The 23351-nt window shown below is 43.2% G+C and overlaps 1 protein-coding gene across 2 annotated transcripts in view; it reads right to left on the bottom strand.

Moving 5' to 3' along the window:
* Positions 1-23351, bottom strand: part of LOC106592186 (protein unc-13 homolog C) — a 177639-nt gene that overhangs the window by 73567 nt on the left and 80721 nt on the right. For both annotated transcript variants that reach the window (XM_045689345.1, XM_045689346.1), the window contains exons 14-17: positions 20463-20616; positions 18549-18617; positions 12503-12592; positions 10885-11013 (exon numbers count right to left, since the gene is read on the bottom strand). In XM_045689345.1, the coding sequence (XP_045545301.1) occupies positions 10885-11013; positions 12503-12592; positions 18549-18617; positions 20463-20616 (442 nt within the window). The remainder of the gene's footprint in view (positions 1-10884; positions 11014-12502; positions 12593-18548; positions 18618-20462; positions 20617-23351) is intronic.

Raw genomic sequence — 23351 nt, 5'->3', positions numbered from 1 at the left:
AGTTAATTGTTTTATCAAGGTAGTGTGCTAATAAATCAGCCTCTGTTAAGCCAATTTAGGACAGTTTTGGCTGATAGCCATGCTTCCCAGCTTAAATTGAGTTTGCCTCACTAGACTCTGGGGTATCGAATTAGACTCGGGCCTCTCGAGTGGTGCAGCGGTCTAAGGCACTGCATCTCAGTGCTAGAGGCATCACTACAGACCTTGGCTTGATCCCGGGCTGTATCACAACTGGCCCAGCGTCATCCGGGTTAGGGGAGGGTTTGGCTGGGGTAGGCTGTCATTGTTAAATAAGAGTTTGTTCTTAACTGACTTGCCTGGTTAAATGGGAAGTCCTGCTTATACTTTTATTCGCTGCTCGGACTGACAGTCAATTTCTGGCGGAAGGACACGTCATATGCCGCATAGCGTTGGAAAGCTAAGAACCTTAAGATGGCGCAGAAGAGGATGGCTGATGTTTTACATGCCCGTAACCAATTGTACTATTTGTTATTTTTTTTGCGTTGTTTTTAACTGATTTTTTTACTTATTTTGTACATAATGTTGCTGCTACCATCTCTTATGACCAAAATAACTTATGGACATCAGAACTGGGAATACTCACCACGAACTGGAAGAAGCTTTATCCTTTAACGAGGCCTTTAATGAGTCCGACGAGAAAGATATACTGCTCTCCTGGGAACAGGCCCAGATCCCCGTCATTTGCGTGAAGAAAAGACAAAGGAAAAGAGGACGCAGATCGGATTGCCTTTTGAGAATCTGTGGGCGAGTGAGTAAACTCCCACTGCTATCAATTCTACTTGCTAAAATGCAATCATTGGATAATAAAATTGATGATCTACGATTGCGATTATTCTACCAACGGCACATTAAAAACTGTAATATCTTATGTTTCCCCCGAGTCGTGGCTGAACGACGACACGGATAATATAGAGCTGGAGGGATTTTCAATGGACCGGCAGAACAGAGAAGCTACGTCTGGTAAGATGAGGGGTGGGGGTGTGTGTATTATTGTCAATAACAGCTGGTGCGCGATGTCTAATATTAAAGAAGTCTCGAGGTATTGGTCACCTGAGGTAGAGTACCTTATGATAAGCTGTAGACCACACTATCTACCTAGAGAGTTCTCATCTATATCATTCATAGCCATCTATTTACCACCACAGACCGATGCTGGCACTAAGACCGCACTCAACCAACTCTATAAGGCCATAAGCAAAGAAGAAAATGCTCACCCAGAGCGGCGCTCCTAGTGGCCGGGGACTTTAATGCAGGCAAACTTAAATCAATTTTACCACATTTTTACCAGCATGTCACATGTGCAACCAGAGGAAAAAAACTCTACACCACCTTTACTCCACACACAGAGAAGCATACAAAGCTCTCGCCCGCCCTCCATTTGGCAAATCTGACCATACTTTTATCCCACTGATTCCTTCTTACAAGCAAAAACTAATGCAGGAAGTACCAGTGACTCTCTCAATACGGAAGTGGTCAGATGACGCGGACGCTATGCTACAGGACTGTTTTGCTAAGCACAGACGGGAATATTTTCTGGGATTCATCCAATGGCATTGAGGTGTATACCACCTCAGTCATCGGCTTCATCAATAAGTGCATCAACGACGTCGTCCCCACAGTGACCGTACATACATATTCCAACCAAAAGGAACACCTATGTGAGAATACTGTTCATTGACTACAGCTCAGCGTTCAGCAACATAGTGCCCTCTAAGCTCATCACTAAGCTAAAGACCCTGGGACTAAACACCTCCCTCTGCAACTGGATCCTGAACTTCCTGACAGGCCGCCCCCAGGTGGCGAGGATAGGCAACAACACGTCTGCCACGCTGATCCTCAACACTGGGGCCCCTCAGGGGTGTGTACTTAGTCTCCTCCTGTACTCCCTGTTCACCCACGACTGTGTGGCCAAACACGACTCCAACATCATCATTAAGTTTGCTGACAACACAACAGGCCTGATCACCGACAACGATGAGACAGCCTATAGGGAGGAGGTCAGAGAACTTGCAGTGTGGTGCCTGGACAACAACCTCTCCTTCAATGTGAGCAAGACAACGGAGCTGATCGTGGACTACTGGAAAAGGCGGGCCGAACAAGACTCCATTAACATCAACAGGGCTGTAGTGGAGCGGGTGGAGAGTTTCAAGTTCCTTGGTATCCACATCACTAACGATCTATCATGGTCCAAACACACCAAGACAGTCGTGAAGAGGGCAAAACCTTTTCCCCCTCAGGAGACTGAAAAGATTTGGCATGGGTCCCCAGATCCTCAATAAGTTCTACAGCTGCACCATCGAGAGCATCCTGACCGGTTGCATCACCTCCTGGTATGGCAACTGCTCGGCATCTGACCATAAGGCGCTACAGAGGGTAGTGGGTACGGCCCAGTACATCACTGGGGTCAAGCTTCCTGCAATCCAGAACCTATATAATAGGCGGTGTCAGAGGAAAGCCCTAAAAATTGTCAGAGACTCCAGTTACCCAAGTCATAGACAGTTCTCTGCTACCGCACGGCAAGCAGTAATGGAGGGCCAAGTCATTGACCAAAAGGTTCCTTAACAGCTTCTACCCCCAAGCCATAAGACTGCTGAACAACTAATCAGATGGCCACTCGTTGTTTATTATCTATGAAACGTCACTTCACCCCCACCTACATGTACAAGTTACCTCTAACCTGTACCACCGCACACTGACTCGGTACCGGTACCCCTGTATATAGCCTCGTTATTGTTATGTTATTGTGTTACTTAAAAAAAATTGTCTTACTTTAGTTTATTTGGTAAATATTTTCTTAACTCTTCTTGAAATGCAAAGGTAGTTAAGGGCTTGTCAGTAAGCATTTCACGGTAAGGTCTACACTTGTTGTATTCGGCGCATGTGACAAATAAAGTTTGATTTGATTTGATCCTTCTGCCTCGATAGCAACTAGTTCTACGACAAACAATAATGGTTTTATATTGAATTTAACAAAATACTTGAACATTATTTGTAAGATGTGAAATAAAAGCACTTTCTGTTCATCACAGACAGACATTTTGTGTAGGAGATAGAAGCAGAGATCTTAATGAGTTGGTAGAGTCGCTAGTCAACTCTGAGTTTCAGGAGGGGAGGGAGAGATGAAGGAAATTAAAACAATATTTGAGGCACTATTCACACATGTGTAATTAATAGGAACATAATCATATTTGTATCATATTTTGTACTATATATTTGAGCTCTCAGCATTAACTCTTCTTTACCAGAAAGGTGAGATTGAAAAAAAATCTTTCTTGCACTTTACTAGTTATTTTTATGGCCCCCTCATGAAAAATAATTAAATCCGGGCATAGCCAGGCAGCCATCCGAGAGACCAGCAATTGTCATTGAACAGGTCAATGGACATACAAAGCCAGGTCTATCTAAAACACAAGAGCTTTAGAGCATGTTCATATGTTTCATCAATTTGGAAAGCAACTTTAAAGGCGTTACAAGGAGGGATTTTACTGACAATACTAATAAGATGAGGCTGTTTCCTATCACGCTAATTACAGGATGTCATTGGGTAACAACACATCTACAGTAGATTCTCAGAAAGCACTCCAGTCCCTGACAGACTGGAAAAACCTATGGTAGTCGTTGACATTAACTAAATATAGGGATGAAAGGATGTGTCAAACTAAACTACTTGATGGCTGCAGTGTCTGCTAGTTGACATTGCTCCCCTGGACAGTTGATCAATCAACTGACAACTTAAAGGAGAGAAGGAATGAAAGATAACAAGAAATGCAGCCTTCCAATATTTGAATTTAACTCCCCTGGTCTGAAGCTGACTGTTAACCAAGGGGTCTTTGTGTGTCATCCCTGCTGCAGTGTGTGTGTGTGTGTGTGTGTGTGTGTGTGTGTGTGTGTGTGTGTGTGTGTGTGTGTGTGTGTGTGTGTGTGTGTGTGTGCGGAGGGGCTGCAGTGGTCTGTCTTACTGTAGAGATATGAATAATGAAACAGAACACTATGCAAAATGAAACAGGATCCTCTATGCAAAGTATTCCCAGTGTGTGTGTGTGTGTGTGTGTGTGTGTGTGTGTGTGTGTGTGTGTGTGTTCCTGCAAGTACATGGGTGTTTGTGTACTATATACTGTTGTGTGAAGGGCATTGATGAAGGTTGTGTATTACCGATGCATCTCCCTACTCATCTATATTCATAATGTCAAGCAACAACACATTGTTAGAGGTGGTAAAGTAGCAGGTATATTGTACATCCATCATAAAGCTGAGGGTTAACCTACCGCCCTCTCCACTGAGAAGAATATCTGCTTTTAGCCGTACAGGCTTTCCTTGGTCTGGGGGACAAACCAACCACCAGGCAGAGGCCAACATAAAATAGTTAATCCACCCTAAACTTCTCTTAAAATATCTGCCTTTGATCATACTTGTCACGACTTCCACCGAAGTCGGCTCCTCTCCGTGTTCCGGCGGCGTTCGGCGGTCGACGTCACCGGCTTTCTAGCCATCGCCACTCCATTTGTTGATGTATCCATTTGTTTTGTCTTGTTCCCTGGCACACCTGGTTTTCATTCCCCAATCAATCTACATGTATTTATTCCTCTGTTCCCCCTCATGTCTTTGTGTAAGATTGTTTGTGTGATACGTGTTTTGTCCGCACTAGGCTTGCATGCGTTTTCTCTCGTGTTATTTCACGAAGCCTGTTTGTATACATTTGATGGTTGTGACTGTTTTTGCGCTTTTTACACTTTGCCTTGTTGGTTGGAGGTTTTTTGGACGCAGCTGTGTCCGTCTGTATATTCTCTCCTGCCGAAATAAAGTGTGCACCTGTTCACAATTCTCTGCTCTCCTGCACCTGACTTCAGCACAAGTACGCACACGCCTGACAATACTGCCTTCCTTGGTCTGGGGGACAAACCAACCAGAGGCCAACATGTATACTCAATGGTGTAATCCATTCATTTAAGTTCACATTTAAATGAACAGGTCTCTCTGGTAGAATAGATTTCAACTCACTGAGGATCACCTTATTGGGTCCCGTGTAGCTCAATTGGTAGAGTATGGTTCTTGCAACACCAGGGTTGTGGGTTCAACTCTCATGGCAAGCTAATATGAAAATGTATGCACTCACTACTGTAAGTCATTCTGGATAAGAGTGGCTGCTAAATGACTAATAAATAAATAAAGGTTAGATATACATACAGCAGCAGTGTATTAAAGCTGAGGTCTGTCTTTCATCATACTGCCTTCTTTGGGTTGGGGTCAAACACCAGTAGAGGCCAACATGTCAATGAAATAGTTCATCTAAACTTCTCTTAAAAGATCTGCCTCTGATCATACTGCCTTCTTTGAGATGGAGGATTAACCACCAGCAGAGGTCAACTTGTATGCATAGTGAATGTAAACATGGTTTATTGTATCTATCTATCTATTTTATGATTATGCATAGTGAATGTAAACATGGTTTATTGTATCTATCTATTTTATGATTATGCATAGTGAATGTAAACATGGTTTATTGTATCTATCTATTTTATGATTATGCATAGTGAATGTAAACATGGTTTATTGTATTTATCTATTTTATGATTATGCATAGTGAAAGTAAACATGGTTTATTGTATCTATCTATTTTATGATTATGCATAGTGAATGTAAACATGGTTTATTGTATCTATCTATTTTATGATTATGCATAGTGAATGTAAACATGGTTTATTGTATCTATCTATTTTATGATTATGCATAGTGAATGTAAACATGGTTTATTGTATCTATCTATTTTATGATTATGCATAGTGAATGTAAACATGGTTTATTGTATTTATCTATTTTATGATTATGCATAGTGAATGTAAACATGGTTTATTGTATCTATCTATTTTATGATTATGCATAGTGAATGTAAACATGGTTTATTGTATCTATCTATTTTATGATTATGCATAGTGAATGTAAACATGGTTTATTGTATCTATCTATTTTATGATTATGCATAGTGAATGTAAACATGGTTTATTGTATCTATCTATTTTATGATTATGCATAGTGAATGTAAACATGGTTTATTGTATCTATCTATTTTATGATTATGCATAGTGAATGTAAACATGGTTTATTGTATCTATCTATTTTATGATTATGCATAGTGAATGTAAACATGGTTTATTGTATCTATCTATGTTATGATTATGCATAGTGAATGTAAACATGGTTTATTGTATTTATCTATTTTATGATTATGCATAGTGAATGTAAACATGGTTTATTGCATCTATCTATTTTATGATTATGCATAGTGAATGTAAACATGGTTTATTGTATCTATCTATTTTATGATTATGCATAGTGAATGTAAACATGGTTTATTGTATCTATCTATTTTATGATTATGCATAGTGAATGTAAACATGGTTTATTGTATCTATCTATGTTATGATTATGCATAGTGAATGTAAACATGGTTTATTGTATTTATCTATTTTATGATTATGCATAGTGAATGTAAACATGGTTTATTGTATCTATCTATTTTATGATTATGCATAGTGAATGTAAACATGGTTTATTGTATCTATCTATTTTATGATTATGCATAGTGAATGTAAACATGGTTTATTGTATCTATCTATTTTATGATTATGCACAGTGAATGTAAACATGGTTTATTGTATCTATGTATTTTATGATGATTGTGTTTAGCACCAGCAGTACATTCTTGAAGAAAAGCTGAATAAACCAACTAAGTGATATTGGCAAGAGCAGTGTCTGGGTCTTTCTTTTCTTCAAGGACCCTCATTGAATTATTCCCAAGCACCTGCAACAAGCCGACTCAAAGTGCTTTTCCTATTTTCAATCAGGAAGCATTGGGTTTCGTGGCTCTGTAACCCCTCTCTTCAATGGAGAGATAGTGTAAAAATACTGAAAAGATACATACTGTCTTTCTTTGGGCTGTGGGACTAGCACAGACCAAAATGTATATTCCTAACAAGTGTTATTTAATATATCACTTAAATTTAAGCATATCTATTAAAGTGGACAGGGACAAGGACCAGTACACCCTTGACAAAAGCACTGAGTCGAAACAGTTTCTATTCGTGATACCGGCTCTGTAAACTCAATCAATGAATTAACAATTGAGCTTGAAATCAATGTTTCTCTTCTCTGTGTGCTCTCTTTCCTTTGTGAAGGATTATGGGTCTACATACATTGTTTGACATTGAAGCCCCTCTCAAACATCTGATCCCTCTACTTTGACTAATTTGATATTTGGGGACTTAGGGTAACCAAATCACCAGCACTATAGTAGCATGCTAATCATACTCTCTATACTCACAAGAATCCCTTCCTCAAGTGAGAATCTGAAATCACATCCTTTCCCCCCTGTAGTGCACTACTTTGACCATAGCCGTATAGGGCTGCCTGCCACACTATGGTGCACTGCACAGGGCATATGAGGGTGTGATTTTGTTTCACCAGTGTGTAACCAACGGGGAATATCAGTACTGATTCCAGGAGAACTAGCAGTACTGTACCAACCATGATCAGTATTCCAAACTGGGATGACCGTTTACCAGTAACAAACCAGTTCAAATGGCACCCCATATACTCATGTAGTGCAATACTAAAAGAGGTACTAGTACTAAAAGTAGTGCACTACATAAGGAATAGGGTGCCATTTGGGACACACATCAACTCTCTCAGACGCTGTATCACTCATCTGGATGGCAATCACAGGCCAACAGTTTGTTTACACATCTGGACAAACAGACAGAGAATCAACACAGTAGGAAACAGTTCAAACACCTAAAGGAGACAATAACAGACATGGGGACTGACATCCCGAATATCCAATAAACAAAAACAACCAATTTGTTGACTGGCTCACCGGAGCGAGATGGGATTTTACCCCTTTTTTTTGTTCTTGTCTCATTGCTGCAACTCCCCAATGGGCTCGGGAGAGGTGAAGGTCGAGTCATGCGTCCATCCAAAACATGACCCACCAATCCACGATAAGCTAAGTAAAGCCCCCCCCGGCCAAGCCTTCCCCTAACCCAGACTACACTGGGCCAATTGTGCACCTCCCAATGGGACACCCAGTCATGGCTGGTTGTCACACAGCCTGGGATCGAACCCAGGTCTGTAGTGACACCTCAAGCACTGCAATGCAGTGCCTAAGACCGCTGCACCACTCGGGAGGCATGCTAGATGGGATTCTAACCAGTAACCCTCTGACTAGATCACTGATTATATCTAAGTGAGAATTATCTGTATAAATTAAATTAAACTGGAGCCAAGAGGAATTTTAACCAGTAACCCCTTGATTTGGCCTTAGCACATCCGATTAGCTACACATGTGATAAGACTGTCAGTGTGTGTGTGGTATGACTATACATGAGACTCATGGTGTGTTGTAACATGCAGGAAGACAGAGAAACACATCCATGCTAATGTGATGTCCTCACAGTGCTGAACATACACTTCAGTTCAACGGTTAATAAACCCTAATAATACACACTACACAGCCCGGCCTGTACTGCTATCAATTGGCCATAATGTATGTGTATATATGTATGTGTGTGTTTGTGTGTGAGTGAGTGAGTGAGTGAGTGAGTGAGTGAGTGAGTGAGTGAGTGAGTGAGTGAGTGAGTGAGTGAGTGAGTGAGTGAGTGAGTGAGTGAGTGAGTGAGTGGGTGAGTGAGTGAGTGAGTGAGTGAGTGAGTGTGAGAGAGAGAGAGAGCAGAAAAAATGCAGAAATGGATGCAGGTCATTTTAGAGAGCTGTGTGTGTGTGTGTGTGAGTGAGTGAGTGAGTGAGTGAGTGAGTGAGTGTGTGTGTAGTCATGTCTGCCTACAGTGTATCTACAGAGACATGCAGTACTGGGTATCTCTCCTCCTTCCTCCACAGTGACTGAATTCCAATGGAGAGAATTTGGACCTAAATGACTCTCTTTCTTCACCTGCTCTGTCTCCTTCCTTCACTGCTCTCTTTTTAAATCCCTCCGTCTCTGCCAGGCTTTACGGGAATGCTTAAGCTCTCCCTCCTTCCTCTCCCTGATCCCTCCATGCCTTCTCTCCCTCCCTCCCTCCCTCCCTCCCTCCCTCCCATGCAAAGTGCTTTGTAGCGTTACATAATCAGCCTCTGGTTGGACGGTGGTATTTCCAGTGAGAGTACGAGGGCAGGCAAGACAACACAATGGACGTCTTTCATGGGAAATATCCACAGTGGCACAAAGGCAGGCTGTAATTCTATGATACAGTCATCCACCACCCTGAGGTTAGCTCCAGGAGAGAACATGTGTGTGTGTTGATGTTGTGGTGACTAGTGTGTTGATGAAGAGTGTGTCCTGTCTGTAAGTATGTGTATGTGTGTGTGCATGTGTGTGTTGATAGTGTGTGTGTGCCTGTGTGTGTGTTGATGAGTAGGTGTCTGGTCTATAAGTGTGTGTGTGTGTGTGTTGATGGAGTATGTGACTCGTCTGTGAGTGCGTTAGACTGAGTTGTAATTAGTGGCTGTATCTATCTCTCTGCTGGGTAATTGCTAAAAACCCCTCAGGCTGTTTCTACAAAGGAAGATTATTATTCAACTTCTACAGTTATAAACTCCTTGTTATAGACCAGCAGGACATTACCTCACTGTTACAGAACTTGCCTTTTACAGAACAGATAGACATGACTGTTACAGACCTGTAGGACATTATCTCTCTGTTAGACAGAACACACTAACTCCTGTAGTGCACCTTTGGACTGACAGAGGGCCGATATAGGGATGATATAAAATGAATATAGGACTGAGTGTACAAAACATTAGGAATACCTGTTCCTTCGATGACATAGACTGACCAGGTGAATCCAGGTGAAAGCTATGATCCCTTATTGTTGTCATCTATTAAATCCACTTCAATCAGTGTAGATGAAGGGGAGGAGACAGGTTAAAGAAGGATTTTTAAGCCTTGAGACAATTGAGACATGGATTGTGTATGTGTGCCATTCAGAGGGTGAATGGGCAAGACAAAAGATTTAAGTGCCTTTGAACCAGGCTGCATCACATCCGGCCGTGATTGGGAGTCCCATAGGGCAGCGCACAATTGGCCCAGCGTCGTCCGGGTTTGGCTGGGGTAGGCCATCATTGTAAATAAAATAAATAAAAAATACATTGAAGGTGCCAGGCGCACAGGTTTGTGTCAAGAACTGCAATGCTGCTGGGTTTTTCATGCTCAACAGTTTCCCGTGCGTATCAAGAATGGTCCACCACCCATCCAGCCAACTTGACACAACTGTGGGAAGCATTGGAGTCAACATAGGCCAGCACCACTGTGGAACGCTTTTGACACCTTGTAGAGTCCATGCCCCTATGAATTGAGGCTGTTCTGAGGGCAAAAGGGGGTGGTGCAACTCAATACTAAGAAGGTGTTCCTAATGCTTTGTACACTCAGCATATATAGGACTGATATAGGATTTTACATAGTACTGATATAGGATTTAACATAGTACTGATATATGATTTAACATAGCACTGATATAGGATTTAATATAGGACTGACATAGGATTTAATATAGGTCTGATATAGGGTTTAATATAGGAGTGATAAAGGGTTTAATATAGGGGTGATATAGAAGTGATGTATGATTTAATATAGGATGGATATAGGATTTAATATAGGAGTGATAAAGAGTTTAATATAGGGGCGATATAGGGTATAATTAATATAGGACTGATACAGGATTTAATATAGGACTGATATAGGATTTAATATAGGAGCGATAAAGGGTTTAATATAGGGGTGATAAAGGGTTTAATAATAGACTGATGTAGGGTTTAATATAGGGTGATATAGGGTTTAATATAGGGTGATATAGCGTGATATAGTGTCTGTTTTACCTGGTCTAGTAGCTGGTTGTAGAGTTCATGACAGTTGTCAAAGATGTATTTGTATGTTGAATCCAGACAGGCTCTGACACAGTCCTTCACCACCATACTGGCTCTGGGAGGACTCTGTAGCTCCTGTACCTGTAATACAGATACGAACAAAGTCAACACACACACACACACACACACACACACACACACACACACACACACACACACACACACACACACACACACACACACACACACACACACACACACACACACACACACACACACACACACACACATTTTAAAGTTGTACTTTTAGAATGGTAAATAATAAGGAATAAATCTTAAAAAAAATTGAAATAGACCTCTCTATCCGTGATTCTTTGAAACCTACTGTATACTGTCTGTGTGTTCAGGATAACTCGTGTGTGTGTGTGTGTGTGTGTGTGTGTGTGTGTGTGTGTGTGTGTGTGTGTGTGTGTGTGTGTGTGTGTGTGTGTGTGTGTGTGTGTGTGTGTGTGTGTGTGTGTGTGTGTGATTCAGAGGGGTTGTGTTACACACTTTGGTTGAACACACTTCAGTTGAATGCATTCAGTTGTGCGATTGACTAGGTATCCCCTTTCCCTTTCCCTTAATGTGCAGGGTGGCTGGAAGTGGGAGTGAAAGCGTCTGTAACATAAAGGGACAATTCTCATTCCTCCCCCCACGTCATCTCCCCTTCAGCTGCCATCTTAGTTACGCCTGGCCGCTCCATTCTCTGTACATCCGCCCCACACCACAACACAGCCTTCCTGAGTGGGAGTGGGAGTGGGAGTCCACCGGTGTCTTTGTGTGTGTGTTTGCGTGCGTGTCAACCATTTTTTTTTGTGTGTGTGTGTGTGTGTGTGTGTTTGTGCCTGTGTGTATGAAGCAGAGCACTGGGTTGTTTTAAAACCTAGATAAATCAGCGTGCACGCTGGGAACTGGGAGAGAAGATTACAGGGCGATGACTGCACTGGGAGAGAGGGTGGATAAAACGCTTCACACACACACACACACACACACACACACACACACACACACACACACACACACACACACGCGCGCACACGTCACTTAGACAATCAACAGAGTGTGTAACATCAGGAATCGGTATGGATAATTGTCATCAGTATGGAGGAACATAAATCAGTCTATATGACTCGTTGGGCCTTCAGACAGACATATCTTATAGCATATTTGCTGCTGCTCCCTGCTCAGATGGATCTACAGAAAGAATAGAATAATCAGTGTTTCTGCTTAGTGTGTGTGGGTAAGTGTGTGTGTATACATATATATATATATATGTGTGTGTGTGTGTATATATATACGTGATGTGTGTGTATATATATATATATATATATATATATATGTATGTGTGCGTGTGTGTGTTGTGTGGGAGGCCTGTTTATAACCATAATCCGTATTGACTATCACTGTAAAGGCAAGCAGTAAATGTACCAATATCCTAATTAATTGATTGGCAATAAACTGGGAGTGTCTCACACACACACACACACACACACACACACACACACACACACACACACACACACACACACACACACACACACACACACACACACACACACACACACACACACACAGAGTGTGTACATACCTTCATCCTGAAGAAGGTGATGCTGGTGAGAAGATCCACAGTAGACTTCAGGTCCTGGAGACGCTCTGGGTTACCAGCTGGGAAATTATCCTGCAGGAGAAAGTAAGGGATTGGTTCTCTCTCTACTGCTCCCTTCTCATTGTCCATCTCTCTACAGTTAAGGCTCTATTCAATCTGCATCACTGAAGTTAAGTGTTACAGCATGATTGAAATTGGAAGGCAGTGCTCTCGCGTTAACAGAGACTATATTCATGGTAAACGCTGCATATGTCGGCTCAATGGAAAATGACCTTCACATTTCTATAACGCAACCTGGAACGCTTCATCCATACAGACTGAATAGAGCTCTTCATTTGTAATGCGCTTTTCATCTAAAAACAATCCCAACGTGCTACAGTGTGTGTATTAGGATAATGAAACGAGGGTCATAGACAACAAGAAATAGCTATAAAAATCTGTTATTAACTAACTAACTAACACTAGCCGACAGATTCACAAAGGGAAACAGCAGCCAGTGGCAGTCTATTCCCCCCTGGAAACATACAGTATTATAACTATGTAGGGTACGGCCCTCAAGGTGGGATCAGGTGCTGAAGGCCACTCGTCTCACAACGCTGTATCCCACGCAGTCTCATAATTCATTCACACATTGATATTGATGATGGGACACATCTAGCCATCATCACTAAACGAGTTTGATGTCTGGTCGTTTAGTGTTAAAGCCCCATGGCCCTGTGTGATGGAAACCTCCCATTCATGCTCAGAGCACCGTGACAGGAGAGCTTTCAACACACACGTGCACCCTGATGGGCTGAGAAAAGGTGCTTGGTGAACTATACATTACTGCCCCCCACCCTCCCTTCTCTTTACCACAGACTGGCACGCACGCACACACACACACACACACACACACACACACACACACACACACACACACACACACACACACACACACACACACACACACACACACACACACACACACACACACACACACACCTCCCAAGTAACTTTGAGACCAAACCTAATGAACTCTAACCATTAGACCAATAACTGAGATTGTTACTCAGTGTTTGACAGAGTCTAAAAAGGGTCTGATATCTGTGTGCTCTGATCTGAGGAGGAACTGTTCTGATTTTTGCCTGCTCGGGGCTCATTAGGTTTTGCTGTACTGCCAGTGATGGTTTAGAGTAGGCTGGTGAGGAAATGTCAGTGGATTCTTTACTGAGTCCGTTACTTAAAGTCAACATGAACTGTAAATGAACAGAAGAATTGCATCCCAAAAAGCACCCTATTCCCTATGTAGTGCACTACTATTGACCAGGACCCATAAGGCTCATATCAAAAGTGGTGCACTACATAGGGAATATGGTGCAATTTGGGACGCACACAAACTCTCTGTCAATCACAGAAGTAACCCAGAATGATCATGGACTCAAATACCGTGTATGAAAGCATAAATTCCGCTCAGTCACTGATCATCGACAAAACTCATTCACTAAACCATCATTCAACTGTGTATTGTGTTTGCAGCTTTATTGTCCTTACTTAGAACAACATCTTACATATCCACCCTAAACTAATATAAAATATCCATACTTTAAAAAGACATCCCATATACAGTACCTCAACGTCTACCCTAAACAGACATCTTATATACCTCAACATCTACCCTGAAACAACATCCTACCTAAACAGACATTCTATATCCCTCAGTATCTACCATAAACCATCACCATAGAAACCTAAACAGACATCCTGTATCCCTCAGTATCTACCATAAACCATCACCATAGAAACCTAAACAGACATCCTATATCCCTCAGTATCTACCATAAACCATCACCATAGAAACCTAAACAGACATCCTGTATCCCTCAGTATCTACCATAAACCATCACCATAGAAACCTAAACAGATATCCTATATCCCTCAGTATCTACCATAAACCATCACCATAGAAACCTAAACAGACATCCTATATCCCTCAGTATCTACCATAAACCATCACCATAGAAACCTAAACAGACATCCTATATCCCTCAGTATCTACCATAAACCATCACCATAGAAACCTAAACAGACATCCTATATCCCTCAGTATCTACCATAAACCATCACCATAGAAACCTAAACAGACATCCTGTATCCCTCGGTATCTACCATAAACCATCACCATAGAAACCTAAACAGACATCCTATATCCCTCGGTATCTACCATAAACCATCACCATAGAAACCTAAACAGACATCCTATATCCCTCAGTATCTACCATAAACCATCACCATAGAAACCTAAACAGACATCCTATATCCCTCAGTATCTACCATAAACCATCACCATAGAAACCTAAACAGACATCCTGTATCCCTCGGTATCTACCATAAACCATCACCATAGAAACCTAAACAGACATCCTATATCCCTCGGTATCTACCATAAACCATCACCATAGAAACCTAAACAGACATCCTATATCCCTCAGTATCTACCATAAACCATCACCATAGAAACCTAAACAGACATTCTATATCCCTCAGTATCTACCATAAACCATCACCATAGAAACCTAAACAGACATCCTATATCCCTCAGTATCTACCATAAACCATCACCATAGAAACCTAAACAGACATCCTATATCCCTCAGTATCTACCATAAACCATCACCATAGAAACCTAAACAGACATTCTATATCCCTCAGTATCTACCATAAACCATCACCATAGAAACCTAAACAGACATTCTATTTCCCTCAGTATCTACCATAAACCATCACCATAGAAACCTAAACAGACATCCTGTATCCCTCAGTATCTACCATAAACCATCACCATAGAAACCTAAACAGACATTATATTTCCCTCAGTATCTACCATAAACCATCACCATAGAAACCTAAATGAACATTCCAGATCCCTCAGCCTCTACCATGTGTCAAGTTGGTATGAAGAGATTCGGGAGACAGATGCAGGAATGCGTAATAGTTTTTTTTTTATGGGGATGGTTGATGGAAGACCAAACAAACACTATACAAAAACACAGGGTTGAAACCCAACCAAAAGAGAGAGGAGTACCTCAAATAAATAACACACGCGCACAATGATTAACACACGGGACAAAACCCGTAATCATCTGCGCAATCCACAATGGCACGAAAGCCAAAACACACAGCACAGGTACTCACACACACCAACGGACATAGTAACAATAATGGACAGCCCAATGGAAACCAAAGGGCACACTTATACAAGTACTAATCAGTAGGAATAGGGAACAGGTGTCCGTAATGAAAGTTCCCGGAGGGATCTGTGACAGTACCCCCCCCATGCACCAGCAGCGCAACGACTCCGGGCCTCGAGGAAGATCGCAAGAACTCAGTGCGGGTTGATCAGGACCCGATGCAGCTGCCAAAGTTGCGCCGTCGTCGGACCCCGAAGTTGCGGCGCCGTTGGATGGACCAGTAGCAGTGGCATCGGACGGACCGGTTGTGGCGTCGTCGGACGGGCCAGTTGTGGCTGCTGAAGTGGCGTCGTCAGACGGCCCAGTTGCAGCTGCCAAAGTTGCGGTGTCGGCGGACGGACCAGTTGCAGTGTTGTCGGACGGGCCATTCCTACTGTCTCCCTTAATGGTCCATTATTCTGTCACATTGGTATGAAGAGATTCGGGAGACAGACGCAGGAATGCGTAATATTTTTTTTTATTGTACCCAAATGATGGCGTGCCATGTAAAGGCACAGGGGCGAAGACCAAATCAAAATCCTATATCCCTCAGTTCACCCTAAATATACATATGCCTGAACGTCTACCCTAAATCAACATCCTATATCCCCAGTTCACCCTAAATATACATATGCCTGAACGTCTACCCTAAATAGACAACCTATATCCCTCAATGTCTACTTCAACATGTAACCTAAATAGACATCCTAGAATTAGTGAATGGTAATGTATCACCATTACATTTATTTCATTCCAGCCATTCCAATGAGCCCATCCTCTGATTTAAAGTGGCCACTGTCTGAAACAACACTCTGGATCCCTGAGCACCTGCTGTGAATCACTGACAGCAGAACCGACAGGGGACATCACAGAGGGACTAATCAGCTGTTACACTGTGTCGCTGCAAATTCTGACTCCCCTGACGAATACATTTAAAAAGAGTGGGGGATACTCTCTCTGTCCATTCATCCCTCGGTTTTAGAGAAAAGCAAACTCAATCTGCTTCAGAATATCATTACGGAGAAATCCATACGCCGAGCGAGCGGAGAGACTGACTGGCCTGATCTGAATCTCATTACTGTACGAAGACAAGGGGTGTGTGTGTGTGTGTGTGTGTGTGTCTGTGAATTGATGTGGGAGCAGAAGGGGAGCAGCAGCAGTCAGAAACAATGTGACATTTCCTGACTGCTTTCAATCAGAGTGTGAATAACACGACACCAGCAATCTGAAAAGACAAGCACAGTGAAAAACCTGCCCCGCTCTCTGTCTTTACCTCTATAATCACACAGTGAAAAACCTGCCCCGCTCTCTGTCTTTACCTCTATAATCACACAGTGAAAATCCTGCCCCGCTCTCTGTCTTTACCTCTATAATCACGCAGTGAAAAACCTGCCCCGCTCTCTGTCTTTACCTCTATAATCACACAGTGAAAATCCTGCCCCGCTCTCTGTCTTTACCTCTATAATCACGCAGTGAAAAACCTGCCCCGCTCTCTGTCTTTACCTCTATAATCACACAGTGAAAATCCTGCCCCGCTCTCTGTCTTTACCTCTATAATCACGCAGTGAAAAACCTGCCCCGCTCTCTGTCTTTACCTCTATAATCACGCAGTGAAAAACCTGCCCCGCTCTCTGTCTTTACCTCTATAATCACGCAGTGAAAAACCTGCCCCGCTCTCTGTCTTTACCTCTATAATCACGCAGTGAAAAACCTGCCCCGCTCTCTGTCTTTACCTCTATAATCACACAGTGAAAAACCTGCCCCGCTCTCTGTCTTTACCTCTATAATCACACAGTGAAAAACCTGCCCGCTCTCTGTCTTTACCTCTATAATCACGCAGTGAAAAACCTGCCCGCTCTCTGTCTTTACCTCTATAATCACACATTGCAGTAGAAATTGAATGGGAGACACACACACACAGAAACTCACAGAAACACACATAAACACACAGAAACAGCAAGGACAAAACATTCACCACATAGGAAGCAATGTTTTTTATGTCACATCATTTCACCAGCAACAATTCAACCACTGACAGTACAGTACAGTCAAGTCTAGTGTACAAGTCTAGTGGACAGGACTAGTGGACTGGACTAGTGAACAGGACTAGTGAACAGGACTAGTGGACAGGACTAGTGGACAGGACTAGTGTACAAGTGTAATGGACAGGACTAGTGAACAGGACTAGTGTACAGGACTAGTGAACAGGACTAGTGAACAGGACTAGTGAACAGGACTCGTGTACAGGACTAGTGAACAGGACTAGTGAACAGGACTAGTGAACAGGACTAGTGGACAGGACTAGTGGACAGGACTAGTGTACAAGTGTAATGGACAGGACTAGTGAACAGGACTAGTGTACAGGACTAGTGAACAGGACTAGTGAACAGGACTAGTGAACAGGACTAGTGAACAGGACTAGTGAACAGGACTAGTGAACAGGACTAGTGAACAGGACTAGTGAACAGGACTAGTGAACAGGACTAGTGTACAGGACTAGTGAACAGGACTAGTGAACAGGACTAGTGAACAGGACTCCTGGAGATAGAAATCATTACAACCATTCATCTCTAGGTACAACCCCTGGACAGATCATCCTATTATACACAGACACCCGCTGTTTTACAGCACTCTACAACACACACACACACACACACACACACACACACACACACACACACACACACACACACACACACACACACACACACACACACACACACACACACACACACACACACACACACACACACACACACACACACACACACACACACACACACACACACACACACACACACACAGAGAGAGAGAGTACAAACCCGGTACTTGGACAGATCAATCCTCAGAGAGTTGTGCAGCTGATCTAGAAGTTTGACAAATTTCTCTCTCTGTGAGAAAAACAGATATATAGATTTCTCCGTTAGTAAAGCAATCACACTGTGAGTTCAACTTAACTTTGTACTTCTAATTTAATACATTTATTTTTGGTTGTATTTGAAAGGGTGGAATATATTGTGTAGACGAGGAAACCAAAAACATAACAGTACTGATCAATATTCATGATTTCAGTCAGATGTTTTCAAATGCCATAAACAATGTAGCTGAGAAGTGTGTGTAGGTGAGTGTGTGTGTAGGTGAGAGGTGTGTGTAGGTGAGTGTGTGTGTAGGTGAGTGTGTGTGTAGGTGAGAAGTGTGTGTAGGTGAGTGTGTGTGTAGGTGAGAGGTGTGTGTAGGTGAGTGTGTGTGTAGGTGAGTGTGTGTGTAGGTGAGTGTGTGTGTAGGTGAGAGGTGTGTGTTTGTGAGTGTGTGCGCGTGCGCGTGCGCATGCGTGTGTGTGTAGGTGAGAGGTGTGTGTAGGTGAGAAGTGTGTGTAGGTGAGTGTGTGTGTAGGTGAGAAGTGTGTGTAGGTGAGTGTGTGTGTAGGTGAGAGGTGTGTGTAGGTGAGTGTGTGCGTGTGCGTGTGTAGGTGAGTGTGTGTGTGTAGGTGAGTGTGTGTGTAGGTGTGTGTAGGTGAGTGTGTGCGCGTGCACGTGCGTGTGTGTGTAGGTGAGTGTGTGTGTAGGTGAGAGGTGTGTGTAGGTGAGTGTGTGCGTGCGCATGCGTGTGTGTGTAGGTGAGTGTGTGTGTAGGTGAGTGTGTGTGTAGGTGAGAGGTGTGTGTAGGTGAGTGTGTGCGCGTGCGCATGCGTGTGTAGGTGAGTGTGTGTGTAGGTGAGTGTGTGTGTAGGTGAGAAGTGTGTGTAGGTGAGTGCGTGTGTAGGTGAGAGGTGTGTGTAGGTGAGTGTGTGCGCGTGCGCATGCGTATGTGTGTAGGTGAGTGTGTGTGTAGGTGAGTGTGTGTGTAGGTGAGAAGTGTGTGTAGGTGAGTGCGTGTGTAGGTGAGAGGTGTGTGTAGGTGAGTGTGTGTGTAGGTGAGTGTGTGTGTAGGTGAGAGGTGTGTGTAGGTGAGTGCGTGTGTAGGTGAGAGGTGTGTGTAGGTGAGTGTGTGTGTAGGTGAGTGTGTGTGTAGGTGAGAGGTGTGTGTAGGTGAGTGCGTGTGTAGGTGAGAGGTGTGTGTAGGTGAGTGCGTGTGTAGGTGAGAGGTGTGTGTAGGTGAGTGTGTGCGCGTGCGCATGCGTATGTGTGTAGGTGAGTGTGTGTGTAGGTGAGTGTGTGTGTAGGTGAGAGGTGTGTGTAGGTGAGTGTGTGTGTAGGTGAGTGTGTGTGTAGGTGAGAGGTGTGTGTAGGTGAGTGCGTGTGTAGGTGAGAGGTGTGTGTAGGTGAGTGTGTGTGTAGGTGAGAGGTGTGTGTAGGTGAGTGTGTGTGTAGGTGAGTGTGTGTGTAGGTGAGTGTGTGTGTAGGTGAGAGGTGTGTGTAGGTGAGTGCGTGTGTAGGTGAGAGGTGTGTGTAGGTGAGTGTGTGTGTAGGTGAGTGTGTGTGTAGGTGAGAGGTGTGTGTAGGTGAGTGTGTGTGTAGGTGAGTGTGTGTGTAGGTGAGTGTGTGTGTAGGTGAGAGGTGTGTGTAGGTGAGTGTGTGTGTAGGTGAGTGTGTGTGTAGGTGAGTGTTTGTGTAGGTGAGAGGTGTGTGTAGGTGAGTGTGTGTGTAGGTGAGAGGTGTGTGTAGGTGAGTGTGTGTGTAGGTGAGAGGTGTGTGTAGGTGAGAGGTGTGTGTAGGTGAGAGGTGTGTATAGGTGAGTGTGTGTGTAGGTGAGAGGTGTGTGTAGGTGAGTGTGTGCGCGTGCGTGTGTGTTCTCACCCCAAAGTTGGATGCAGCGAAGCGGTCGGAGGCAGAGATGTTGGTTGAGACGGTGGTGGTGTGGGCAAAGTAGGCGTTGATGTTGGCTAGCAGGTTACTCATCACCGCTGGAACCCCCGGACACATGTACTTAGAGGACAGACAGGAGAAATGCCTGGGGGGAGAGAGGTGTGGGGAGGGAGGGCAGGACAGAGAGAGGAAGCGAGGGAGAGAGAGAGGAAGGGAAAGAGAGGGGGAGAGAGGGAGGGAAGGAGAGAGGGGGCGTGGGGAGAAAGGGAGAGAGAGAGAGAGAGAAAGATATTAAAATACCAAAACACTAACTATTCTTTGAAGTGTGATTTAAGTAGTAACTTTCCTTTAATCATGAGAAGGAGGCGATTATTCAACTAGTAGAGGAAAGATAATAGAGGAGATTAAATGAAAGTCAGAGAGAGAGAGAGAGAGAGAGAGAGAGAGAGAGAGAAAATACAGAGGCAGACTGTGCTCATTCACATTCTGCTAGTTGTAATGTCATGTGATTCCCAGCAGAGTGGAACCAGCTAGAAGGTCAATAACAGGAAGATTAGAAAACTCTCAATGGAATTGTAATGTTCCTTTAAAACCGATACACACACACAAACAAACATGTCGCCCCTCACTCCATTGATCTTAGGAGCTGCTCCAAATACAAGAGACAGGTGACTAGGCTGAGCCCCCCCACACACACTCATACAGTTCTGATGGCCAAGGTGTCACCCCTCTGTGTCTCAAACAAATGGGCTGCTATTCACTGTAACACTCCAGTACCATGTTCACTGCAACACCAATACCATGTTCACTGTAACACTCCAATACCATGTTCACTGTAACACTCCAATACCATGTTCACTGTAACACTCCAATACCATGTTCACTGTAACACTCCAATACCATGTTCACTGCAACACCAATACCATGTTCACTGTAACACTCCAATACCATGTTCACTGCAACACCAATACCATGTTCACTGTAACACTCCAGTACCATGTTCACTGTAACACCAATACCATGTTCACTGTAACACTCCAGTACCATGTTCACTGTAACACTCCAATACCATGTCCACTGTAACACTCCAATACCATGTTCACTGTAACACTCCAATACCATGTTCACTGTAACACTCCAATACCATGTCCACTGTAACACTCCAATACCATGTTCACTGTAACACTCCAATACCATGTTCACTGTAACACTCCAATACCATGTTCACTGTAACACTCCAATACCATGTCCACTGTAACACTCCAATACCATGTTCACTGCAACACCAATACCATGTTCACTGTAACACTCCAATACCATGTTCACTGTAACACCCCAATACCATGTTCACTGTAACACTCCAATACCATGTTCACTGTAACACTCCAGTACCATGTTCACTGCAACACTCCAATACCATGTTCACTGTAACACTCCAGTACCATGTTCACTGCAACACTCCAATACCATGTTCACTGCAACACCAATACCATATTCACTGTAACACTCCAATACCATGTTCACTGTAACACTCCAATACCATGTTCACTGTAACACTCCAATACCATGTCCACTGTAACACTCCAATACCATGTTCACTGCAACACCAATACCATGTTCACTGCAACACTCCAATACCATGTCCACTGTAACACTCCAATACCATGTTCACTGTAACACTCCAATACCATGTTCACTGCAACACCAATACCATGTTCACTGTAACACTCCAATACCATGTTCACTGTAACACTCCAATACCATGTTCACTGCAACACTCCAATACCATGTTCACTGTAACACTCCAATACCATGTCCACTGTAACACTCCAATACCATGTTCACTGCAACACCAATACCATGTTCACTGTAACACTCCAATACCATGTTCACTGCAACACCAATACCATGTTCACTGTAACACTCCAATACCATGTTCACTGTAACACTCCAATACCATGTTCACTGTAACACTCCAATACCATGTTCACTGTAACACCAATACCATGTTCACTGTAACACTCCAGTACCATGTTCACTGCAACACCAATACCATGTTCACTGTAACACTCCAATACCATGTTCACTGTAACACCAATACCATGTTCACTGTAACACTCCAATACCATGTTCACTGTAACACTCCAATACCATGTTCACTGCAACACTCCAATACCATGTTCACTGTAACACACCAATGCCATGTTCACTGCAACACTCCAATACCATGTTCACTGCAACACCAATACCATGTTCACTGTAACACTCCAATAACATGTTCACTGTAACACTCCAATACCATGTTCACTGTAACACTCCAATACCATATTCATTGTAACACTCCAATACCATGTTCACTGCAACACTCCAATACCATGTTCACTGTAACACTCCAATACCATGTTCACTGTAACACTCCAATACCATGTTCACTGCAACACTCCAATACTATGTTCACTGCAACACTCCAATACCAATATACACAGAGAGACACATACACACGCTGAACACATCATGTCTATGCCTATATGCCTGAGTTGATGAAAGTTCAAAAACATCTGATTCAGCTATTCACACACTTCTATGAAACGTCAATGCTACGCAACATAGTTCTGATTTGTTGAAACTTGTAAAACACCAGATTCAGCTAATCAAAGTCCTCAGGAGCGACTGATTAGTAGAATTAGTTGTTGTAGGGTTGAATCAAAATCCTCCAGAAGGGTATAGCTTCCCAAACGAAGGGATGGCCACCGCTGGGCTATGTGGTTTAGATGGTCCATCCATTATAGAAGGTCTATTTGGATCAGAAGGTCTGTCTGCTGAGCTGCTGTAGAAGGCCTTCAGGATCGACTCTCCTCTCTCCCCTCTCACTCAATTCAA

Source organism: Salmo salar, chromosome ssa11 (genome assembly GCF_905237065.1).
Source record: "Salmo salar chromosome ssa11, Ssal_v3.1, whole genome shotgun sequence".
In the NCBI taxonomy this organism is placed as follows: Eukaryota; Metazoa; Chordata; class Actinopteri; order Salmoniformes; family Salmonidae; genus Salmo; species Salmo salar.
The sequence above is the reverse complement of the archived record's forward strand: the minus strand, read 5'-3'. Positions and strand labels throughout refer to the sequence as shown.